Below are 26668 nucleotides of genomic sequence, written 5' to 3'. Positions count from 1 at the left end.
ACATTTGGCATGTGATTTGAGCTGAACTGGTCATACTTTAAATAACATACACAATAGGATACAGTTGATTGCACACTTTCAGAAATGCTATGAAACATTTCAAGTAATAGTACCCATTCAAGTTTTCACATCTTTTATAGATATGCTTTTATATATCCAATGTCTATGGCAATATAGCAGTATGTGTGTGGATTAAGAATATGGATTTGGCCAAGATCATATCACTACCCAATTTAAAATGGTAAAGGAGAAGGAAAGGCTAAAATTAAGTAATCTCTAACACTACATTTCTTTCCTTCTATTGTTTATACATGGGCTTCTGTATCAGACTTCTTGTTTTCAGCATAAACCTCCAGGGCTAGGGCTTGAGCATGCTCAGTTTGCTCCTCTCTCACCCTCCCCTTCCTTTTTCCCTCCTCCCTCCTCAACTCCCTGCTGTAATCTGAGCCCAGAGCTATGAGTGATCAGGGAGAGACTCAGTCCCTTACAATGCCTTTTTTTGCTAATGGATGTAAATTAGGGGTCCCTATACTTAAAAAAAGAAACCCAACACTACCAAACTTTGTATTTGGTTGGTTTTCCAGTAAGCCCTTTTTTGCAACACAGCAAGCATTAGGGCTCTTAATATAAGCCTGGATCTAAAAGTTTTAATTAAATAATGTTGTTTATTTTAGTGTCATGACACTCTGAATGATGATATACATGATGTAAATTATGCTATCCGAAACTTTCTAAAATAGTATCAATACAAAACACAATTTAAGACATTTATCTTTACATACTCAAGCTTTAACATGCTTATCCTGCTTCTCACTATGAGAATTATTTGCATTTCCATTTATAGTAACACTCAGAACTGTGCTTGTGTAACTGTATTAACATTTGTTTAGCTCTTAAACCTCTAATTGCTTGAGGGGACTGTAATTATTAATTACTCGGCTAATTGGCTCGGCTGGTGCAATTCCTTATTTAACTTAAGTTTTGAAAGGTTGTAATATATTTCATTTGGTTTGCTATAGTATGGGGTGTGTGTGTGGTGTGTTATTGGGGAATTTAAGGTTTAGCATTTCGTAAAGGTTGTTAGTCCACATGCCTTTTAATGGTATTAGATAGAGAGCTGAGGGAAAGAGATAAAAGCTATCCCCTATGTAGGTGTTCGGGTGGTTCTCATTGCTATAAAATTGTCAGCTTTGCAGTGAAAATAAGTAGTAAAATATATTTCTAATGAGGCTATTGACATGGAATTTACACCATATGTCAGTAACAAACCAAGTAACACACACATGCAAAGAACTCAAAACAAATAAATTAAGTTATATTTAGTAATGTGGAATGAAACAGGGAAAAATATTGAACACTTACTGAACACTTACTGAAATGTAATACTTAGTAGAAAAGACTTTGTTGTTTTAAGACAACTGTTAGGGTTATTTAGCATTGCAGCACAAAACTCCACCAAGGAGTGTAGAGGGTTGGAATCCTGAGTGTGTTCTTCCATTTTAGGGACATAACTGTGTAGAGTGGGGAAGTGGAGTAAAGTAGTGGATAATCCCTTGGAGTTCACTTTGAGGGCCATGTAAACTGAGGCTAGTACCCAAGAGTGAATTCTGCTCAGTGTGTAACTAATAGCTTTGCATAAAATTATAGCCAATTGAAAGGAATTGTGTGACATCTTGCATGTTTAAGAACCACTGGTGGCGAGAATATTATGTTCATAAGTACAACCGAGTAAGGCACATATAAATATTACTCTGCTGGAGTTGGCCAAGAAAGTTTTAGATCATTTTTGTATATGGCATATTCAAATTTTAGTCCAAAATATAATATTATCCCATTCAGTCCTTCACAGTCACACAACATTAAGGTTTCATATTTTATTTGGCCAAATATGGATCTTGCCAAAAGAACTGGGAACTGGTCTATGATTCAGGACATGCCTAACAACTAGTAGATGATTTTCGGAACAACACAACACCTAATTACCATGCAATACAGTTCAAAGCTATTTTTCTGAATTTTTACCTATAGTAAAACTTTTTTTCTAATTCTACAGAAATAAAGACATGGGCATTGACAACACCTCAGCAACACAATATGGGCTCTGAGGTTAAAAGACAATTAAGGTGGAATGTAGATAATATTAGATGTTTGCTTTAGGTATGGTAACCAATTATAAACTTTCAGCATAGTTAAACAGTATCAGAATAAAACAATTAACTATGTTATTGTGATTTGCTTTCAAACCTAGCATTATACAGTGAGCCCAATAAACACATTCTACAAAACGACTAAAATATCTGACAGCTTCTAAACAGAATAAAATAAACACAATGTGACAGTATTATCGTTATTAGGAGAAGAAAATTCATGCAGGAAGTTTAGTAAGTGCAGTAAGATATTACAATATGCAAAATGATATGCTGGTAAATAAAATGGAAGACAAACACCAAGAAGGTAGTAAAAAAATAAGGCACCCACTTGAACATTTACCTTCCACTGCTCTTTTGAAGAAGACTTTGCAGCTTCCACAGGTAACTACTCCATAGTGACATCCAGAGGCTTCATCCCCACACACTAGACATACTTTGGAAGGTCTTGAGGGTCCAGTTGACATGCTCCGTAATGTTGTGCTATGGAGACAACATTGAGAAATTATTATAAACTGGACAATTAGGATATCATGAAGATAATAAACATTTATTGTTACACCCACAATTTCAATCAATTCCTTTTCGATTTCTGTTTAAATTTCATTTTTATAAATACAAAAACAAAGGCATATAACAGTTTCACTGCCCAAAATGTTATGGCAAAATACAAGTAATTTTTAATTTAATCATTGCAGTGTAATATTAAATTCAGTCAGTCTGTTCAAGAAAGCTGTTCTCCACTCAACATGGATGCACAGATGGTTTGAAATGAGATTTTTCTTTCTTACATCCGCAGCATTCTGTCAGATTATATCCCAAACATTTTATTTTGACCAGAACAACCAAAATAATAAGGAAAAAAATCCCTTTATTTTACTCTTAGCAATGAAATTTAAACAAACCAATTACATTCAAGACTGACAGTTGCAGATGTTTATTAGTTAAAGACCACAACTTCTTACATTGGAGACATAATCAGGCATAACTTTCATTTAGAAGAGTATTAACATCTTTCTCACTTGGTGATTCCTAAAAATATGCAATAATTACAGCATTAACTTATATTTGATAATTTAGGGGAAAGGCTAATATTATCACACTGTACAGTCTGTATGGTTTCCTGGGATAATGTTACCAGACCTCATTGTGAAGCTTCATTTAAATTCGATATTAAAATAAATAAAACAAACGCAAATTCAGTATATAATCTGTAGAATTCTGGAATTTAAATGATGGATAGTCATTTTATAATTATGGATAAGGAGAAAGATACTATACCACAGCAAGTACATACAAACAGTTCAAAGCCTTGCTCATGGAGTTTCACAGTCAAGGATATTGAATATTGTCTGCAATGTATTATGGAGATTACAAAACAAAGAGATGTTACCACTCAAAACCCTCTTGTGCTTCAAGTACATCAAATGTGTCCTTGGTATCCTCTTAAACCAGCAGTAGATATTATGTTGGGAAATGCATTTTGTATCACTCTACTTATCATCAGGACTTTTATGTTATTATAGAGACAGATGCAGTATAGTCTGGTTACCAGCAATATATAATTATTTCCAGAGAAGTCTCCAACAATGTAGCACCCCACAGCATCAGCAAAAATTTACTTTTGGATCACCCGTCACATATATTTCTAAACAAATGTAAACTATTGAATATATAAGCTGCAGACCACTAGTGAAGATAACTAAAAATGGGCTATGCTATGACATATCATAGCATAATGATGGGGAAAAAAAGATGGGAAAAGAAGGATATCTTTCCAGATGACCTAAGGGAAAGTATATACCACTTTTTACCAGAAGAACTGTAGCTTTTAAAACTACGCCACTTACTGCTGTAAACCTCAATGGGTGATATATCAAGGTTCAAATTTGAATTTGAACCTTGAAATTTGAATTATATTTTCGAAAACTCAAATGTCTGGTATTTATTAAGCAAAAAAAACAAACACGAAGATGCGAATGTAAAATAATCAGCAGTTAAAAGCTGGCAAGTTCACGTAGAAGTCAATGGTAGTTGTTTGAATTTTTGGAATAAAAAAACTTACAAATTTAAATTATATTTTCAAAAACTCAAATGTCTGGTATTTATTAAGCAAAAAAACAAACAAGAAGATGCAAATGTAAAATAATCAGCAGCTAAAAGCTGGCAAGTTTGTGTGGCAGTCAATGGTAGTTGTTCTATGGTGAACTCTAATTTTCACCTGTTGTTTTAAAAAAAAGGCTTTAGTTCCTCACATTTTTATGCAATCTTTTTGTTCAACCTACTTAAGTAAAGCTGAAAGTCTGCAGTTGAACTGAATCTGAGTTGTTTCATTTAAAACTCATTGTGGTAATGTACAGAACCAAACTTAGAAAAAAAAATTGTCTGTCCAAATATTTATGGGGTCACTTACAATTAAGAGCTTTTACCACACAGAAAACACAGGCAGTGTGCTTACAGGTGATAAAGTTATTAAGCCATGAACATTTGCATATGCATTCTTTACATGTAGGTCTCAGTCTCAGCTTTTTTATGTGTTTGACATGTGGTTGACACACAGGTTTGAGTGCACATATACTTCCTAAGCTAATTGATTCCATTATATTTTACCTAGTTGTACTCAATAAGTCAGAATTGTTTTATTGCATTTGCATTTTATTGCTGAATTTTCTTGCACTTGACGCGTGTTCAGGTGACAATAGATTAAAAGGTTGGGGGGCCAATTTACTAATGTTTGAGCCCCTGGGCTTGAAAATTCAGATATAGGTATAGGATTTATTATCTGGAAAACCGTTATCCAGAAAGCTCCAAATTACAGAAAGGCCGTCTCCCATAGACTCGATTTTATCCGAATAATCCAAATTTTTAAAAATTATTTCATTTTTCTCTGTAATAATAAAACAGTACCTTGTACTTGAGCCAAACTAAGATATACCGTATATACTCGAGAATAAGCTGACCTGAGTATAAGCCGAGGTACCTAATTTTACCTACGAAAACTGGGAAAACTTATTGACTCTACTACAGCCCTGTCTCCCAGCAGCGCACATTCTGCCAAAGCGACCCCCCCCAGCGATCAACCGGACTTCTTTGTAAAGTTGATGGTGACAGAGAATTGCCAAACAGATTACTGTGTGCATTGTCCCACTGTCCCACTACAATGTGCAGAGGGTGCTGTTTGATATTGCCGTCACTGTTCATCTTTTGTATAACCAACAGATGTGTGATATTGCAGTCACTGTTATTCTTTCATATAACCAACAGAGGGCGCTGTGTGATATTGCAGTCACTGTTAATCTTTCATATAACCAACAGAGGGCACTGTGTGATATTGCATTCACTGTTATTCTTCCATATAACCAACAGATGGCGCTGTGTGATATTGCAGTCACTGTTATTCTTTCATATAACCAACAGAGGGTGCTGTGTGATATTGCAGTCACTGTTAATCTTTCATATAACCAACAGAAGGCGCACTGTTATTCTTTCATACAACCAACAGATGGCGCTGTGTGATTTTGCAGTCACTGTTATTCTTTCATATAACCAACAGAGGGCGCACTGTTATTCTTTCATATAACCAACAGAGGGTGCTGTGTGATATTGCAGTCACTGTTATTCTTTAATATAACCAACAGATGGCGCTGTGTGATATTGCAGTCACTGTTATTCTTTCATATAACCAACAGAGGGCGCACTGTTATTCTTTCATATAACCAACAGAGGGCATTGTGGGATATTGCAGTCTCTCCCCAAGTGAACTGTTGGTATAGGAATGATTAAAAGTGACTGCAATCTCAGCTACTCGGGTCGGGTATCGCTGACCTGAGTATAAGCCGAGGTAGACTTTTTCAGCACATTTTGGATGCTGAAAAACTCGGCTTATACTCGGGTATATATGGTAATTAATCCTTATTGGTAGCAAAACCAGCCTATTGGGTTTATTTAATAATAAATAATATAAAGCTTGGCACCTATGCAATTTGAAAAATGCCCGTGTGTAAGGGCCCTTTGTCAGCACAGAGAAAAAGATACTATTTCCTAAATCACTTACATTTACAAATAACCAGTGAACATTTTAAATTAATAATACAATACAATCCCCAATACAATCTTTATTTAGTGAATAAACAAATGAGCGCAGGTCTGTCAATCAGAGGCACATGATCTGATTTACCCACTTGTGCTCAATTAGATTAGGTTTAAAGCCTTGTCTGGGGATGAGTCCTGCTGGCTGGAGGAGCTATGGAAATGTTTTAAACAGTAGCCGCAGAAAAGGTTTTCTCCATTAAATGTCATTAAAATAAGAACTATGGCTGTTTTTCTTCCAGGGATACTTCCAAATCAGTATAAAAGTTATTTATGGTTATGTGTTCAATAATCAATGAATTATATAGCTCTAGGCTATTACCTGAATGTGTTATTATTTTAAAGGAGCAATTCAATTATGGAAGGATTTCATTTATTGTCATAAATACTTATTACACTGGGATTGAAAACCTTCACCCTGTCACATTTGTATATGCTACAATTTTTCTTTTCGACTGTGGAGTTCTGAATGAGATTGCTTCTTTAGAAATGTATGATAATAATAATAACGTCTTAAAGCTCCTAAAATAAAAGATGAGATGCATAGAAACAGGAATGTCAAATGGCACATTCAGTCTTTGAAAGACAAACAGTCCACTGGTTGTTAACTCATTACAGGGCTGCTGTAAGGACCAGAGCTAGAGAAACCTTTGGAGAGTATCTCCAACATTCTTCAAAATTGGCCATATATTCTTTAAATCAATGTGCATTCCTTTCCTTTGCACTTTACCCCTTAGAAGTTTTTCCAGAATATACAGAGTACTAGCACTGTGCAATGAGCACTTATATGACACCCCCTTGTACTAAACTCACAAGTTACTCTCACAGAAAGGGGGGTCAGGCAGCAGATAGATAATCCAAGACTTTTCTGAGAAACAGGTATAGGGAGTGCTACATGGATTGTTTTCTACTCTTTTCAGTTATGGTAAATGGTAAGATACAGATGCTGTGAAACTCAAAGTAAAAGCATCACTCCATACAATTCAAGAGAGCAAAGGTTGTGGCAAAAGTGAAAATAAAGATCACTGAATAAAGATGCAATAAGCAGCTGAAAATTAAAGTTTGATTCTCTGAAGCATTTACAATCTAGGCAGCTATTTGTAGATTTCTCTCCAACACACATTTACCCATTTTGATATTGTTAGGAAGTGTTCTTTTTAAAAACATATGGATTTCTGGGCTCAACTGGGAACTTTTATTTGACATGGGGAAGCCCATTTATCAAGTCCAAATTTATCCCATTATCTTCTGAAAACGACTCCGACCAAATCGTCACGGGTTCTTTCCCCTTATTTATCAATACATTTTCCCGGAAATTTCCTGTGCGGGAAAAACCCTGAGACTTTTTCAAATTTTTGCCCTAAAACCACAAAATCTTCGGTTTACTAAACCGAGCGCATATCAAGATATCTTCAAACCCAGCGCAGATATCTTCAAACCGAGCGCAGATCAAGATATCTTCGGGACTTCTCCCATTGACTTATATGCAACCCTGGCAGTTCTGAGATGCTGGATTTTCAGATTTTGACTTTTTCCATCCTCAGGATGTAATAAATCCTGAAAAACTCCAATTTTATAGTAAAAAAAAAAGCACAAATACATTTTTCAGGTTTTTGGCATTCGGACTTTAATAAATAACCCCTTAAATGTAGTTAGTGTATTGTGTTTTATAAGCTGCAGGGTCATTCATTTGCATATTGCTGGCCCCTAAATACTGCACAGCTGGGTAAACCTATGGATATTGACCATAAAACTGACCAGATGACCTCTGGCATTCATACTTGTTTTATATTTCTACCCAAGATAATGTTGGTCTTTTAAGTCCAAACTTTAAGGCAATCTTTTTTTTAGAAAATGTAAGGGTAGCCTGGAGTAGAAAGACAAATGTGGAAGGCCTCCAGATGCTTATTCCTGTTCTAAAGTATCTTGAACAAGTATGAAGAAATATGTATATAATGTTGTCAACTGGTTGGATCAGCTATGGGATAAGAAACAAAATAAAGATATTTTGGGTTAAGAGTTAAATTACTATCATTTGGCTCTTCCCCTGCCACTCCTCCTGCTTTATTATGCTTTCACTCTGCCAGAAGATGTGACAGCCCTAATTACATATCTATATCATTGCACAACACTAAACTGGAAAATAGGTCACATACTTGAACTGCATTTATCAGTACTGCAAAGGGAAAGACCAACACAGCCTCCAAAATGAGAAGGAAGAGGTGGATGGTCACAGCAGTAGCCATAAACATGAATCTAAAAATAACTGTGCAAGGCTAGAGCCAGATAGCTGTAATTCCACTGTAGCGAGTAAATATTGTGGTTCAATCTTCCAAAGAGAAAAACCAACTGAAACACGGTAACCTATCATTTCTTCTCCCATCAATGAAAATACTCGCACAAGAATAAAGATCTATGCATTTTTTATGCTTTTACATTACTATAATTTTATTGCTATGCTTTATTTACATAGCATCATATGGGCAGACATCAGAAAGCAAGCATGGCCTTGATTTGAGAACACCTGATGAGGCATTATTTACATACACTGTAAATAAATGTAAAATAAAATATATGTAGAAACAATTGGAAACCGCAATAAATGTGCCATTCACAGTTTTTGTCCTATGCAAACTATAGCCACACATACTATTGGGTCATATCATTGAGCCAAACAACTACATTTGTGCATTACCTCAACTTGGTGTAGCAGATTGATAATTTTATGGCCATAACTTTTCAAATATACATCCCTGTTTTTCAAAATTCAAATATTACAAATGAAACATAAAACCAGTGAATATTTACTGATTAATTCCCCTCTTTTCATTTTGTGCAAATACCACATAATCCAAGAAGTCATAGCTGCTATAACCACACTTCAATTTGCAAACATATCATAGCAAAACATTTGACTTGCTCCTATACTACAGTGATAAACCCATTTTTCACATATTCTATCTGAACATACCGTTGCTCCTATACCATACAGTTTGCTTATTTAGCAGATCCTGACATACCATTTGGCCTATACTATAACCAAACTCTTGCCTAAATACATTGTTATTTACATATAGTCAAAACACATACATCAAGCCCAGCTATGCCTCCAAACTTTGACGAAAAACATGGTTATGATTATTCTATTTAAGTTTTGTCAAATATGCTAGTGCATTAGAATAAATAAATGCTATCACGGAATAAATCATGTGAGTTTTGTCCAAAGTTTTGTATTGCTCAAACTTGAAGATTGATAAATTGCCCTCCATGTGTTGGTGACCTTATGCACTCAATATATTTGTCAATTACAGAGGGAGACAACAATGCCTACAATGTAGAGCAGTATAAGACCATGTTTTGGCATAGCGCATACATCCTTTTCCTAAGGTCTTTATGATTCCAGCAGAAAGAGGCAGTCAAGTTTGTTTTTTATTAAATCAGAATGATTAGACAAGAAACTCCTAAGAAATCTGTATTTTTGACTGGCACTGAACTGTATGGATGTGACATGCTGTAATACTGTGCTAAAAATGTACCTAATGCATTACAGTAGTCGTCAGACAAAAACCAAGAAAGAGATTATTGTTGGTCAATGTTGTCTCCAGAATACAGAAAAGTTTAAAAATGATAAAGTGTAACACTGCAATTACCACTGCTGATCAAAGTACCTGAAAAATATTATGTCTATATATATATATATATATATATATATATATATATATATATATATATATATATATATATATATATATTTATACACACATAAATACACACACACACACACTATAAGATGTTAGCATGGTTTGGAATACTGAATGCATAGCTATGACAAATCACTATAGCTATAATATATTGTTATATCGTGTGAGAACTACAGCCATGCAGAGATCACGTAGAGTAAACGATGCACAACCTTTGCTATAACTGAACGTCATTTGAAGCTGCTAATTATGCGCTAACAGCTTCCTGTATAGAAGAGAAGCCAAGGTTAATATATCATGCAAGTATGAAAGGCAAGCCAAGACTGAGAAGCTGACCAGTGATAAATATTAACCCGCAGATATGGTGAAAATAAGAGTGAAATAAGGTCTTTATGATACAAAAAAAATGCTCCAATTAAATCAGAGCAAGCATTTGATAAAGTCGACATACTGTATTTACTTCAAAGTAACCTTATGCTTTAGCCATCACCTTCCTTATACAGTAAGCAATCAGATATCTAAATAGAAAAACTGCTAATTCCTCTTTGGATATGCAATACAGATCCCTTGTACTCATGTCAAGCCTGTCAGTTCAGTTATGATTGTGCAAGGGCACTATCAATGGAGCCGTGACCATGAAAACAAACACCATTATTTTAGGGTTATACGAAGTTGGTTGTTAGGTAAAGCAACATCAGTTTTGAGAAAAATAGTCATCAGGCTAATAGCTGAGCCCCTGCAAGTAATCACTGCCTACACCTCAGTTAATCTCACTGATATTGGGATACATCAGATTGAATAATGGCAGCTAGTTTTGTCTAGTTATCAGGTTAATTGGAAATATTCCCTTTGATAGGCTTTGTACACATTTTTTATGTGCAAAACATATGGAAATGTGTGTAGTATGTACACTGTCTGTAAGAAGGTATGGATTATGCATCTTATTTGTAAATAATTACTGCACTGTATCATTGCATTGAGATGTATCTGATGATATAAATGCTTATCTGTGCTAAAACTTATAATTTACTATGAGCACCACAGCTAGCATTGGTCTCACAATCGGTTTGTGCAAATATAAAAGATAATTTGGATCTATAGGCTGCAACAACACTGTTAGATTAAAGATGTCTATACACGGACTGATAATATCTCAACCTGTATGGAGATACAGATTTTATTTGTGCCTGACTGACTGATGGTCGGAGGATATCTGTTTGGGGATCTTCCAATGCACTCAGTTTGCCTTTGCATTGTGCATCTGCAGGGGGCCCTGTGGATTGGGGTACTGGTAAGAAAGGGGTTAGGGAGGCACCCATGTCTGAAAAATGATTGGTACAAAATGCATGTGATCCACTAGCTGCAAGTGATACTAAACTCTATAGTTAGTATAGATATGGGTATATATAATTTATGTGAAAGTAAGGAGGGGTGTATGTATGGATGCTGGGTTTTCATTTGGAGAGGTTGAACTTGATGGACTTTGTCTTTTTTTAACCCAATTAAACTATGTAAGTCAGTCTGTAAGGCTAAAAGGCTAAGGGGCATATTTATTATGCTGTGTAAAACCAAATTTGTGTAAAAAGCTGTGTAAAATATTGTATGGTGCGTATTATTTTATGCCACGTGAACGCCAGATTTGCCACCGTTACTTTACACTGCATTACTCCGGTGGAAGTCACACTAAGAAAAAAATTAGTAAAAACTTTATGCCACATTTACATGCCGAAGCCTGGCGATGTGCGGTGTATTATCCGCTGTTTTTTTACACGGCATAATAAAAATGACAATGCTAGAACTAACAAATTCTCAAGGCAGGTATTAACTCCATGACTCCCTAGTATCCATGAGCTCTGTACTTTATTTACAAATTGCAAAAATGGCGCGCTCCCTAGTGTAATCTCGTTTAAAATTTCGATTTATTAAGAATAAAACTCGCTTGTTGATCAGTGTTTGAATAGCGGAGCAGCCTTTGAGGAATTTTTATTGATTATATACTCCTGAAGAAGTCACTTTTCAAGGATGAAACACATTGGGTTATGAATCCTCTTATTGTTTACTGATACTCTGTTGATGCCTACAACATTGTAAGTGCATTTTATTACACTAGGGGAGCACACTCCTCTTGCAATTTGTTTTATAGATCCTCGGCTTGACCATCTGTCTTTTGAAGTGGTTGCACCTAGAAATTTATTGGTGGTGGCGACATCACTTCCCATTGGGACTTATGGACTAACTATTGAACTACTAATTATCCTTGATTTCGCTGGATTTGAGTACATTAAAACAGACTTTTCCATTATTCCACTTCAGCCTAATCATAGTGCACCCTTATTATTGAAACATTTTCAGTCTGTACTTTATACCTTGAAAGCAATTCTTCAAAGCAGCCTGAACTGGAGCAGGTTGATAGGACAGGGTACAAATACTTTTGTTGATAGAGCACATGCAAACTTGAACAAAAAAAACTTGCACTTTGCACTTGAGTTCATAAACAAGTCCAATTGTCTTTAATGGCACAACAGATCAACCAAACAAGCGGACATAAAGTAATTTTGTTGACAATTTATAGCGCATTAAATGCCCCAGTTGCCTGGCAGAGAATGATAAACAACATGATGCCACCTGCCACAAGACATCCTTGTCAGAAAGGAGATTGGAGCTGAAACAATTAAGCAATCGATGACTGATATCTACACTAAAGTATTAATTTCTTTACAGTAACATTTAATGCTGCCAGAGTTTAAATTAGACTTGACAAAGCTGACAAGCCTGACTAGAAATATTCACAGTTCATGGTCTGGAATGACCTCTTGCTTCCTTGGCATGTAAATGTTTTGTTTCACAGAACACGTCTACTGTAACAAAATGTTAGTTAAAGCAATGCACAAGGTGGCCCTTGGGTCTTACTATTAGATCAAGGGTGGGGGGGGAAGTGTACAGCGAACTTTATAAACCCACTTATTCCAGCAGGAATGCTCTGTAAAGGGAGACTCTTACTAGCCTGCTAATTTGTAGTATTTATCAATCTCTAAGGTGGCTGGTTCACGTAGGGACATAATGCTGCTATGGAGCATATTATCTGTATTATACTGTACCATACCTCCATACCCCAACATTTGAAAAATGTAAAGAGGGGACAAAAACATCTGCATACCTCCTGTTTTTGGCAGAACAGTGCCAATTTTGACAGTTCAACCCGCATCCCGGGTTTGTTCCTAAAATGTTCCGACTTTCTCTTTGATCTCCTGCACTGAACAGCCAGAAAAAGATACAACGTTTCTAACTTAATTGGCTTTTCGCAGAGGGCCCAGAAAATATACTTAGATACTTACTTAGATACTGTAACAGTTTAAAGAGATACTGACACCAGAAAATAACCTTTTTTTATATCCATCATAGCATTATCTTTGAATGCTATTTACAATTTTGCCATAAAAGTATTTGCCTGATGCTTTTACATTACCTTTCTTACCCCAATGTTCCTCTATGAGGGGGCTGCCATATTTGTGCAGCAGGAGTCTGTTAGCATTAGAAACTCACAAGCTGTGATGGGACAGTCAGGTTGGCAAAACAGTCAGTTTTCATGTAATCATTACCTACAAAAGCAGAACTATCGGCAAAAAAAATCTATCAACCTGACCTATATGTAGCTTTTAATGTAGATTTATATTTTGAAAAGAAAAATTTTAGTCTCAGTATCACTTATATAGAATAAGAAGGTCTCTTGGGACTCACAGCTTAAAGGGCAACTCACCTTAATAAAAGAAATCACAGAAATGTGTTCAAACTCTCATAACCTGGCAAATTTTGTAAAATGGACATGGTAATTAGGGGGTGTGGCCACAAAAACGGGCATGGCCAACCAAATTTAGCCGCGCTCCATGCCGCAAATCTTTTTTCCCTCTTTGCATTTCCAAAATGTTGGGAGGTATACATCTGCCGAGTGGAGCAACTTTTTTGACCATGCCCATTTTATGACCACACCCCCTAATTACCATGTCTGTTTTACAATATTTATCAGGTTATAAAGTATGAACACATTTTCAAAGAGAAAATCAGGACATTTCAGTAACAAGCAGGCTGAGCTGTAAAAATTGGGACTGTTGGGACAGTTGGGAGGTATGGCCAAACCCATTTTTCACCAGGTAACACCACTAAGCTCCTGTGTAAAAGGCATTTGAAGTTCTCTTTTTCACATTAAAAATATTAATAACCCAAATAATTGAATATGATAAGTAACAGGATATTTTCAGGAGATGAGGTCAGAGCATTAAAATACCAAACTGCTGACATAATGTTTCCAGTTTCAGCTTTCACTTATGCAAAATAAACGCTTTGCTATGAGTGCATGTTATTGACCTTAAAAGTCGAGGACACCACACAGTTGAGGACACCACATAAATTCAATGATTTATGAAAGGGTTTAACGTGCAATGAAGAAAATATTAAGACCTGGGCTCTTTTTTTTTTTTTAAACAAAATATTTCACTGAAGAAATTAAACCCTGAGAAGCTTCACAAGAGAAGAAAGAAACAATATTCTTTGCTCAGTCTTACACTAAAACAGAACATGCAAAGCTGGCATTTTTGTTAAATTAACAAAGTTTACAGAAAATACCATAGTTTCCCATACTGCCTGTATGTACTGGTCCCTCATACAGGGACATGCTGTTGACCTATAGCTTTATTGAAATATTCCTTATTCATTCTCATACATTCTACATAACGTTCTGCAGAAGTTGAGCTAATATGGTGAGCAGTGGGCTCAATTCCATATAATAAGTTACAGTATACGTTTAATTTATCTGGGACCTTCTGCCATAACCCTCATCATGGAAGATCTACATGCTATTAGAAGCAAACACACTGGGGCTCATTTATACACACTGGGCAAATTTGCAACGGGGCAGTTACCCACATAGCAACTAATGACTTAATCTGCAGGTGGCTGAAGAAAGCCATTTACTGATTGGTCGTTATGGGTTACTGCTCAGGTGCAAATTTGCCCATTGTCTATAAATGAGCCCCAGTATGAGAAAAGCAAGCATAAGTCTGATAGTTGAAACAGGTAGGCACTATCCTACTGATCTTTGACTGTATTGTGCAGTGAGTACAACTCTACCACTTTTTTGTCCCCTATTTGTACTAAACATATTAAGATGTGTAGGTTGACCAGGAATAGAAACCTGCAACTGCAGTTAGAAGCTGGTGTAAGGGCTTTTTGGGGCTACACCACATAATGCAAGATATTTCAGAGGCTATACACTATTAACATTGTACAAAATATTACAGATTATGTCTTATATTTTGGATTGGAAATCCTTTAAACTGATTTTCTTTACCTTAAATTACTGGTGTGAATTAGTTCTAATTCAAACACTGTCAGAAGAAGGGATTGTCCTAGGCAGCATTGTTTACTGCATGGAGATGCCAAGCAACTTCACTGGAAGCTTTTGGCTGTAATTAAAAAGATAGATCAAGATGAAGCTGCGGATATCTTATTTGGATTAGCGTAAAGGATTTGATACCATCGCAAGTGAAAATAATATAAAAGCTACTCTGTGTTCTGGTTTCAAATCGCTTCATTCAGTTACTTTCTAAAGAAAATACTTATTCTAGTAAGCAGTTGTGAACTAGACGTTACTGCACCCCAAAAATTGGCTAAATGAGCAAGTTCACAAAAAACATATTTGAACACCAGTTACTTACGGCCCAATGGCCTAGCACACTAGTTTTCCCCAGGAGTCATAGGTTATGCTTTACTTATTGTTAAATCCTTGGTAGTAAGGGACAGTGTCGGACTGGCCCACCAGGATACAAGGAAAACTCCCAGTGGGTCAATAATGTAGTTGGTTATGGAACAAACCCAAGGCAGCAAGTTGACACAACCAACTACATTATTGATACATTGATTTGGGATATCGAACACAGGATAACCCGTGGAATTAAACCAACAAAGACTTTTGGTGAGCCGCACCCATTCCTTTATTTGAAAACTCCCAGTGGGCCAAGGTGTCAGTGGGCCCTCCTGCTTCTAATCTTTTGACCTATTTCATGGTCATTCTCTATTTCTTTATGGGAATAAAGAGGCTTAATAATGGAAGAATAGAGAATAGTATGTAGAGAAAAGAGACTAGGAGAATAAAGAGGTTGAGTGAGGAGGGGAGGTATAATAGTTTGGAAAGTGGACCCTCAACCTAAGGTTTTCTGGTGGGCCCCTGGTATCCCTGTCCAACACTGGTAAGGGATCTAAGGCAATGTAATGGAGTCCTGTCCAGATAATACAAAAACTTTAAAAAGGTCATTAATGCACCTTACTCTAAATATGGGTAGAAAACATACTGTAATGACACACCGGGCTTTAATGGTTTCATTTGAATTAAAGGTACAGTAGGTAGGCAGATCAACTATGGATTATTAGTAGTGGAAGGGTGGCCACACATGACTTGGTTCGCGTAGTATGACCGGAAGGCTCAAGGCATTGGCAAATAGTGGGTATTCTTTAGTTTGAACAACCAAGTCATTAGAATCTGAAGGAGATAGATAGGGAGTGGCAAATCATGGCAACATAATCAGAGAAATAACACTGATGAGACCTAATGAATTGAACTTTTTAGACCAGGCATTCCACTAACAACAAATGTACAAAAATGTTAAACTATTCCCGCATAGAGAACAGAGTGCATTTGTTTGAATCCTTAAGAAAACAGCACTTTAGGACAAACAGCATTAATATTTCCTTAGTTACCAAAAGCTGTTCTGTTTTACCTTTAAGATACAGATAACTACACACAGTATATTGTTACTTGTGATAAAATGCAGACTTTTTTTTAGTATAACTAAGCAATTCAAAATGTGACTTATTATTTGTGAATGTTTCCATATTTTCATAGCTTAAATTATATGTACTGGTTAATAGAAAACTAGAGACATCAACACATGCCAACCAACATATTTCCTCTTTCCCTATGTCTTTTTTTATTACAAGAAATTTAGGATGTTTAGGTTTATGGTTTTAAATGCTTAAAATCAATACAAAGAACCTTTAAAAAATAATGATGAGAGATTTTAGCTGTAGATTTTTCTGGTGATTACATAATGCTATTTCCAGTTCTTAAAGCACAGATCTCGAAAACTGAGAAACAGTGATGCAGTTTGTATAAGCAAATAAGGATTTTTTTTTATCTCATAAACCTGTCCACAGAGTCATTTTCCTAATCTCCTAACGAAGCACATTTACTGCCTTCGTTAATTGGTAATTTGTTTTTAAAGTCAATTCTATGAGGCTTTTTATGGCTATGGTAAGGAGATAAAGTTCATATAATCTCTTTTTAGTTTAAGTGAGGTATCTGACAGTCCCCTGTTTATCCAATTGCATGACAATTAATCGGAGTAAGAGAGAAGAAAATAGGCCCATTTACAGCCCATGAACGTCAGATGTTTAAACCCTTCTCCCAGAAGTAGCTGCAGCTGGTATGTTGGTAGATTCCATAAACAGTTGTGCCTCTAGAGATTACAGACATGGGCAAGCAGCTGAAATACATTTTCTGGTCCCATTGGAAATATTTCTGCTTGCTGTTATGTCTCGATCATCAGAGCTAGACATACAATTTTCAGCATCTTAAAAGAACCACACTGGAAAAAAAGGCCAGTGTTTTGCATTCTGCAGTTAAAGGAGAACATTTCTCAGCATTTATTCAAATAAAATATTTCTTTTATATTCCTTTTGGAAATAGATTGAAAATAAATTAAGTGGCATATTAAAGAATCTTCTCAAACTAGAATATATAGTTTAGTAATATATAAAGTAAATATTGCCCTTTTGTATCTCTTGCCATTTCCTGATGGTCTGTGTGCTGCCTCAGAGATCACCTGACCAGAAATACTACAACTCTAACTGTAACAGGAAGAAGTGTGGAAGCAAAAGACACAACTCTGTCTGTTAATTGGCTCATGTGACCTTACATGTATGGTTTGTTGGGTTTGTTTGAGTGCACCATGAATCCTACGATCCCAGGGGATGGCACTTGTTTTTTAAAATGGCAATTTACTATTTCCCAATGGCACATACTACTAGAAAAGTATATTATTATGAAAATAGTTTATTTATATGAAGCAGGGTTTTACATATCAGCTGTTTTATGCAATATCTTTTTATAGAGACCTACATTGTTTGACGGTATACAGTGTAGTTTTCCTTTAAACCTTATAACTCACAGCCTACCTGGTCAGATCTTACCATGTTAACATGTTTCCCCCAGAATTCCTCTTCCCTTCATATAAAGCCAGCAGGTCTGTTTTCTCATTGTACATGTACAAATAGATACAATGAAACTACAGTACATGCTTCAGCCTTATAAATTACAGTTTGCAGGTAAAACAGTTTTTTTAGCTTTCAAAAAGTTTCCGATTCTCACATGTTTTCTAGGTCCTGCAATTGCCCTGGTCACAGAGTTCATGGCAAACAAATGGATTAAACAGGGTCAATATATTGTGATACTGTAAAAGGAAGAACAAGTTTTTACTCATTATGACTGCTATATTTATCATAAAAAAATCTGTCTCTGGCCAGACTGGTCCTGTTTGTGTTTCAGCCATAACTATGTTAAGCAATTATATACCAAACCCCCGAATTAAGTTGTAAAATTGAATTATCTGTGTTTTTCATCTCAGTCTTATACTGTAAACTAAAAAAAAACGGGAAAATGCCAGAGCTTCATTTCACAATTCGTAGAAGGAACCATAAAACTGTACATATGGGAAGTGGGTGGTAGTGGCAGAGAATAACTAAGAGGAAAAGGATGTTTTATGCTTTACTTCAAGGGCATGGCAGCTTGATTTAGAGGACAGCAGTACAGCAGGCAAATGCAACGTGATTAAGCTTTCACATGAACAGTTCACAGTCCTAAAGCAAACACTACTAATTATTTCAACGTTATATGCATTTGAAATGCATTATTTTTGATGCCAAGAATTATTCACTTATTTAGGCTCCATTTATTAGGAGATATGAATTTTCCTTATGTCTGATGCCTATCATGTAGGTACACTTTATTACAAACTGCGTTGTATCTCTACTTCTCTTACCCTGAAATACACCTTTTAGATTACTAGATACTTTATGAGCACTGAAGCGTATTCGATTCCTTTTTAAACAGGTGTACATATTATGACATCCCCCGGCAATTAGCTTATTCTATATGTGAGTCAGCAAAACAATTCAGACTCCTATTCCACTCAATAGGGTATATTTATCAAAGTGTGAAGTTAGAGATCACCACAGTCTGCTAGAGTGAAAGAGCACCCTTTGATAAATACGCCTTTAAAAAAACCCATAGAAATTAATGGAGAGTGGCGGTATTTCACTCTAGCGGACTGCTCCCAAAACACGTTAGGGGTTCATTCCACAGCAGCCATCTGTGTTTTTTAATGTTTCAATAAATAGTGGTTTTTACTTTACGAGGCGGTATACTTTTGTGGTGTCAAGTCTCGGGTATCAGAATTGGTGTACTTGGACCTTATTCACACACTGTCATCCATTTTGCTCCTTTCCAGTAACTGGCCTTAGTTACTATGGTTTAGGAATCCTAACTCCATGATCAGCCCTACTTCATCCTCCATACAAAACAACTGTCCTCCATGCTCCTTCCTCCTACCCTTGTCATCCTGCTTTCATCATCCACCCTAACACTTATCTTAACACTAGCCATAAAGTTAAACTTTTAAGGTTCGGGAGAGCATCGGTGTGAGGAGACAGGAGGTTTGAGAACGCATACAGGAGGGCTGACAGAGAATGGAAGAAGCATGATGAAGGAGGGCTGAAAAAGGTGATACAACACCTGAGCCATTAAAACTAAAGGTGATTACTAGGAGGAAGCAGAACAGAGCACAGTGTGTGCATATAGATCAGGCAGATATGTTCTGATAACACACCTGTCAAAGTGAAAGCTGCATGTAGAATAAGCTTATTGCCAAAGGATTTCTGTATGAAACAGTAGGGAATCAAATGCAAAAATCCTGCAAAAAATGCTCAATCATTTACTCAAACCCAAATTAAGGGAAGAACCCAGGACTGTTGATGCCCAACCACTCTAACCATTCTGCCAATTACCTGATATATTGCTGGCAAATGGCTTACTAGGAAAGATACAAGTTCCATGATTGGCCAAATTCTGCTCCTAGATGTCCAGGAATACAGCCATGCACTACATAAAGATTGTGGTTACCATAATGTATTCCTATTTCACTTTCACAGTACGACCACAATACGATTAAATATTATTGGTGGAACAAAATTTTATTCTAGGACAACAAACAACCATAATTTACAAACTAACTGGGGACCTACACTAGATTTGCATCAACAAGACACTACACATATTTGATCATATACACACACACACATATATATATTTCCAGGTGAGAACAACCATTTCAGAAGGCACTTCAAACTGTAAAAGCTGCACCTGGCCATCTAAATGCTAATCATGATGCATGTTTGACCATTATAATCTGCACTGGAAACTTTTTCTTTAGGCAGTGTTTAACTAGGACAAGCATCACCCACACTATAAAACTTGGCCAAGTATAATACAGCAAATTCGGAATCAATTCAGCAGAAAGATGGTTTGAGACAGATCAAAGGAACATGCATTTCATACAGTATTTAGAAAAGTAACTACAACAGAAGGTAAAAACAGAAATGCCCCCTCAGTAATTTGCAGAAAAGAAGCTCAATGGCACACAGGGTAAGTGTAGCAGGTTGACCCCTTGCCCTGTTCAGCTTCTTTTCTAGAAAGTTTGGGAGGGTGCCTATCCCTCCATCAGCAAGCACCAGACTAAATTAATGCTGGGTATGAGTGTATGAGTGTATGAGCGGCCTCCTGTCTGCCTTCAGTAATTTGCTACATGTTGGCTGCAATTTGTAGCCTACTGTATGTGTTATTTATCATTTAGGTGTTAGACCATAAGAATCTTGAGATCAAGGTAGATGTCCAAATTTTGTTTGGTCCTCTGCTAAACATATTACCAGAAAGTAGCAAACAGAAAGTGATCCTGGCCAGGTATAAGCATGTTTTCACTACAAAAAATGAAATATCTGCCGTTGAGTTGCAAAATTAAGGAGATATACTATAACAAAGTATAAAATTCACAGGAAACATCCAGATAGAAACAACCAAGTCAAGGAGACATCTGCTGGAACATAGGGGTATTTACGAAAGGGCGACGTGGCTAATGCTGGCGACAATTCACAAGCATTACCACTTATGGCCACTTTGCCGATTTACTAACAGCCGCAAGCGACAATTCGCTATCGAAGGAGATAGACGCTAGTGCTGACTCGCACTCTAACTCCAGGCGACTTTTGTCTCTCGCGAATGGACGTTACTCCGCAAATTCACTAAGATGCAGATTTTACTGAACCTCTTTTACTGTTACCTCTTTCGCCAGACTTGCCTTCGCCAGCTCAGACCAGGCGAAGTGCATTGGAGTACATAGAACATCCTCAATCTTCAGTTACTTACATCATAATTTTTAAAATCTTCTAAATTCAAAAAACACTGGCGACTTTTTAGTTTTTCAGGGTGATAGGCTGCAAAAGGCATAAAAATTGTTTTCAGGTACCCGGTTTCCCCCATCAATTTTCGAACATTATTTTAAAGTGGGCTCATGTGTAGGGCATTAAAACAACTGTATTGGTTTTATTTAGGTTCCCTGGACATGTGTAGTTATCAGTGGAAAGGTAATGTATTAGCTGCAGCATGTAACATACAGACCTCCATTCAAGTTTAAATTTCCCCCCTATGCAAATTAGCCTGAGTGAAGTCCTCTAACGAAGTTGCGCTAGGCAGATTTGAACCCTATCGCTTCTTCACTTTGATTTTCTCGCATTGGTGAAGTAACGCTAGCGAAAAATCACCTACGTCCGACGCCCAGGACGAAACTGCGCATTTTAGTAAATTAGCGTTGTCTGAGCATGCAGACAATGGTCTGCATGTCAACGTTAAAGTTTACAGGTAAATAGAGGACTAAAATATGCAACATTGTTTTCATTTAAACTAATGAAAATAACCTGCCTAAGCACCAATACTTTACATGATATAATAATTTGCTATGATTGTAGCATTGCAGGAGATTTCTCATTGCCTCATTGCCTCCATGCTTGTTCAATTTCTGATCCACACAGAAAGTTGCCAAAGCTGTTTTTCTACATTCTGCTCACAATCCATTAACTGCATTGCAGGGATGAGAAATGTGGAGCCATATCTACAACTCCAAGCTTGCTTCCTTAATATTTTATAACTTTGCCGCTTTAGCATGCAAGACTATGCTGTGCTGTAGATCTGGAGATATTCGGCTAGACTTTTCACTGTGCTAAAATCTAGTGATTACGTACAAATTCAAATATAAATAATGATGGAAAAGTAATACTTTAACATTCTGCCATTTATTTGTTTTGGCAATGATTTTACTACCACTTGCTGTATCAATTTAAAGGGGACTTGTCACCCAGATATTAACATGCTGTATAATAAAATCCCTTTCAAATGAATCATGAAATCCTAATTCTCTTTTTCATTAAAAAATCTGTACCTGTTAAAAACTTGTTTAAAAGTCTCCGCTATCAATCATATATTGCCTACCCATCCTTTATGCCTTAGGCATAGAGGTGGGGCAAGCAATTACTTTCACTTTCCATTTCTGCACTTCCTAGATGTCACTGCTCTCTTCACATTCCCCCCCCCTCCTAGGGTTGCCACCTTTTCTTCTCGGCGAAAACGGACAGGGAGCGGGCCAGTGATGTAGGGAAGCGGGCCAGTGAAGTCGGGGAGCAGGGCATGTGGCATTAGGGGTTGGCCATGTGACATCAGGGGCGGGATTGATGTTGTGGCAATCACCGATTGGCTGTGTGAAATCCGGACAGGTGGCAACCATATCCCCTCCTCATCATCTAATTATATAGCCAGTGCATGGGCATGGGCATCAGGTGCTCCATTCTGGTGCATAAACAAGATTTTGGCATGATGCCACAAAATGGCAGTTGCCTGTTTTCTCTGCCTGTGCATTTCAAAACAAAAAAAAACAGTATTTAAATATTTTTTATTGTGTAAGTGAAGTTTATTTTACTTGATCAACATCATAAAATAGGATTTGGAATTATTTTTTAAGGTGACAGGTCCCCTTTAAGGTAAAGTAAAAGACTGACAGTGAAAAGCAGCCATAAATTCAACTTTAAATGTAATCCCAGCGTCCACTGTGTGCATTATGCTATTTATTGGTTTTTAGTAGTGAACCTTGGGACATTTTGACAATAACCCCTAGCCAAGTCCCATTATCACCCAATCCACATAAAACCAAACCCATTTTTTAGTAAACCCTGCCCCTTTCTTGGGCTGCCTGATGCAGTGCCGGCCCAACGCGGGCAGGCGCCCTAGGCAGCCTGGCCCAGCAAAGCAACCAATACGTGAGTGTGCATGCGCGAAAAGACATAAGTGCGCATGCACGAAAAAATACGAGTGTGCACTTTCGAGTTTGCGCATGCGCACTAGTATTTTTCGCACATGTGCACTCGCGCAAACGCGCACGTCTGCCAGAGCAGGGACCGGACTAGGGGATAGCAGAGGCAGAGAAGGTGCGTGCCTGGCGCCCCTCCAGATTTGCGCCCTAGGCACGTGCCTACTTTGCCTACCCCTAGTTCCGGCCCTGGCCTGATGAGACAGATTAGAGATTCAGGACTGTTGGTAAGTATCCCTTGTATCTGTCAAAAAGCTCACATTATGCACAACAGGTTAGTTTCACACACAAATAATTTCAGGATTCACGGATTTCCAAATTGTACCTGAATGAGTGATTGAACTATTTTCACCAAGTCCTCTCCCAAACCACTATCCACATTACAATTAGGGGTTTCAAAAATAGACTTTTGTATTCACAATCACCCATTTTTACTACCTTATGTGACTTAAAACAATCCCTTTAGAAGTTTTTTTATGAACACTTGTCACCAAAGACCCAGCGATAAAGGGTCAGCACCTAAAATCTATGGATCTGTGCACCCAAATAAGAGGAGCTTTATCACAGTGTGCCAATGCCCTTATGTGTCATTTTGCGGTGCTCACTTGAATATGGGTCAGTTTTTCCAGCACATTCTTACCTCTGCTGATAACTGTGCTGAAATAAGGTTATGACATTAAGGGGGTTATTTATCAAAATCTGTTTTTTTTCTGAATTTTTAAGTAAAAAAAGTCTGACCTAACTAGAATCCACACTTTGACCTTATTTATCATTGAAAAATTTCGATAAAATCTGTTTGGAAAAAAAAACTCAAAAGAATGTGTGTTTTTGCGAAAAAAAACCCCAAAATTTTCCGGGTTTTCTGCCCAAAACACTCAATTTTTTTGTAAAATTGCTTGAAACCCCTGAATTTTTTTGATTTTTGGCTGAAACTTAGCGCAAACCATGATATCTTCAAATTTGAAATGGGGCCTTTGCCATTGAATTCTACAGGACCCTGGCAGCTTGGAGATGGAGTATTTTGAATTCGGACTTTTAGCAGCCTCACGGAATAATAAATCGGGAAAAAAAAATTTCCTCTAAATATTTGTGCTCGAATTTTCCATTCGGCTTTAATAAATAACCCCTATGGGACAGGTTTATTATGTGGTGTAAAAAAAAATGGTGGAATCATTCGCCACACGTCGTCAGGCATCACCATGTAAAAAACGGCATAAAAATGGAGTAATATTTTTACATTCTTTATCTTTTGAGCAAATTCCGCCAGAACTTACTTACAAAGGTCTGAAGCAATGTAAAGTCAAGGCGGAAAATCTGGTGTTCGCATGGCATAGTATAACACACCTTGATATATTCGCCATTTATTCTAAATAGCTTTTTACCCTGTTTTTTCTGGGACTTTCATTTTTCACAGCCTAATAAATAGGTCCCAAATTTGCCTTTGTGCGAATTTAATATAGCTTTTGCGAACCCAGAAACTGTTTAGTGATCATGACAGCGGAAGAAGGTTTGGGAATATAATAGTTAGCACCAGTGTGCAGTGAATATAATAAAACTTCTTAATGAAAAAGTTGTTATGTTTGCTTCAAAAGATTACGACACCATAAAGCACTTCTCAAAGGTGGGCAATGCACAATTAACATTCGCAATGTATTAACAGTTTAAGGAAGAGTATTACGGTGCGAAATAAGGCTTTTTATTATTATTTGTGCAAATTGTTTTGCTCTTTGCGACTTTTATTACATTCCCCCATTAAAGAGATACTGACACCAAAAATGTAACCTTTTTTTTTTTTTTAACAAGAAACTCTCTTTGCATGCGCTTTATAACTTTGCCCTAAAAATATCTGCCCAATGTTTTTACATTGCCTATTTCATCCCCCATATTACTCTATAAGGGCGCAGACATGTACCGTATGTGCTACAGTAGTAGATAAAGGTTGTGAAAGCAGAGTCAGAAGCAGTAGTTAAACTGAGCCCTTCATTGGGTAAACATGTGTTTTAGCCAATAAAGGGTTGCAGTCAAACAACTGCCTTTGACCCCGAATTCATAACTACATTCTATTACAGTAATATAATGTCTGCACAGCGGCCTGAGCATATAAACCAGTGGGAACATAGTAAGTTCATTTTCCATGTGCTGCAGTAATTCATAGCCATTCTTACTTAAATAAAACGTGATAAGCAGGATGTCTAAACAATCAGGTTTAGGAACTTCAGGTAACATTACTTACAAAATTAGACTTAGTGAAAAACTATTGGCATGACCTATAGGAAATTTTTAATGTATAGGAATATTTTGAAGAGTGGATGTACCAAGGTATAAGCTATAAGTATGTCTGCTACTGTTCTGGTTTACCACATGTATGGTGTAACAGAAAGTAGATGAAATGGCTAGCTGTCCAGTACAAACAGTATGCGCATACATAGCCTGATTGGTGTATCCTCATTTGTGGAGGGATACTGACTATGTGTTTCACAGTGTCTGATAAAACAAGACTACATTCTGTATGAATCCTTTGACCAGGCAGAGATAATAACTCTATTGTAACTACCTACTGAGCACCAGATAAAAGAGCCGCATGGTTACTGGAATATATATTACAAGACAACACTACCCTGCTAAGAAACAAGTGGCATTAAAAAATGAGGTACTTGCTGTGGTTTGTGCTCTTCGGTGGCACCCAGCCAGCCAAAGTCTATATAAATGATAAGCAGTAATAAGGCGGCATGTCTACTGTACATCACACTTCTGCCTGCAGTCGCTGTCTGTGTTAATGAGTCATGTAAGAGTAAATTAAAATCAAACTGCCTAGTGTATAAGTATTAAAATGGAGATTTCACACCATTGGTGATTCATTATTTATCATTGTAAACGATTATGGGTAACTGCTGGACGAGGGTGAGAAAGGGTAAGATGTCTAAAGCCCCTAGTTAGGTCACAGGACCCAAGACAGCAGTATGATTAAAGTTCAAGAGCCTTATTTTGTTACTTTTAATGACTGTAACAGGCCCCCTGAGGATATGTTTCAATTTAATATAATAAATCAGCACACTCACATGTCAACTTACAGTACACGGTCATACAAATGACTACATGGAATGGCATGGTCAGAATGCGAGAGGTAAAAAGAGAAAGCTGTGTAATCCCCACACTATTCAGCATATCCTATTTAATGGGGTTGTTGGGGGGGGGTTACACTTATTTGGAATAC

The 26668-nt window shown here is 36.9% G+C and overlaps 1 protein-coding gene across 2 annotated transcripts in view; it reads right to left on the bottom strand.

The window, feature by feature from the left end:
- nr3c2.S (nuclear receptor subfamily 3 group C member 2 S homeolog) overlaps positions 1 to 26668 on the bottom strand; it is a 194599-nt gene that overhangs the window by 71786 nt on the left and 96145 nt on the right. Inside the window, exon 3 of one of the 2 annotated variants that reach the window (XM_018243272.2) lies at positions 2479 to 2630. In XM_018243272.2, the coding sequence (XP_018098761.1) occupies positions 2479 to 2630 (152 nt within the window). The remainder of the gene's footprint in view (positions 1 to 2478; positions 2631 to 26668) is intronic. The other variant, XM_018243273.2, reaches the window with a different exon arrangement.

The sequence above is a fragment of the Xenopus laevis genome, chromosome 1S (genome assembly GCF_017654675.1).
Source record: "Xenopus laevis strain J_2021 chromosome 1S, Xenopus_laevis_v10.1, whole genome shotgun sequence".
Classification (NCBI taxonomy): Eukaryota; Metazoa; Chordata; class Amphibia; order Anura; family Pipidae; genus Xenopus; species Xenopus laevis.
Note: the sequence above shows the minus strand (reverse complement) of the source record. Positions and strands in the feature narration are given on the sequence as shown.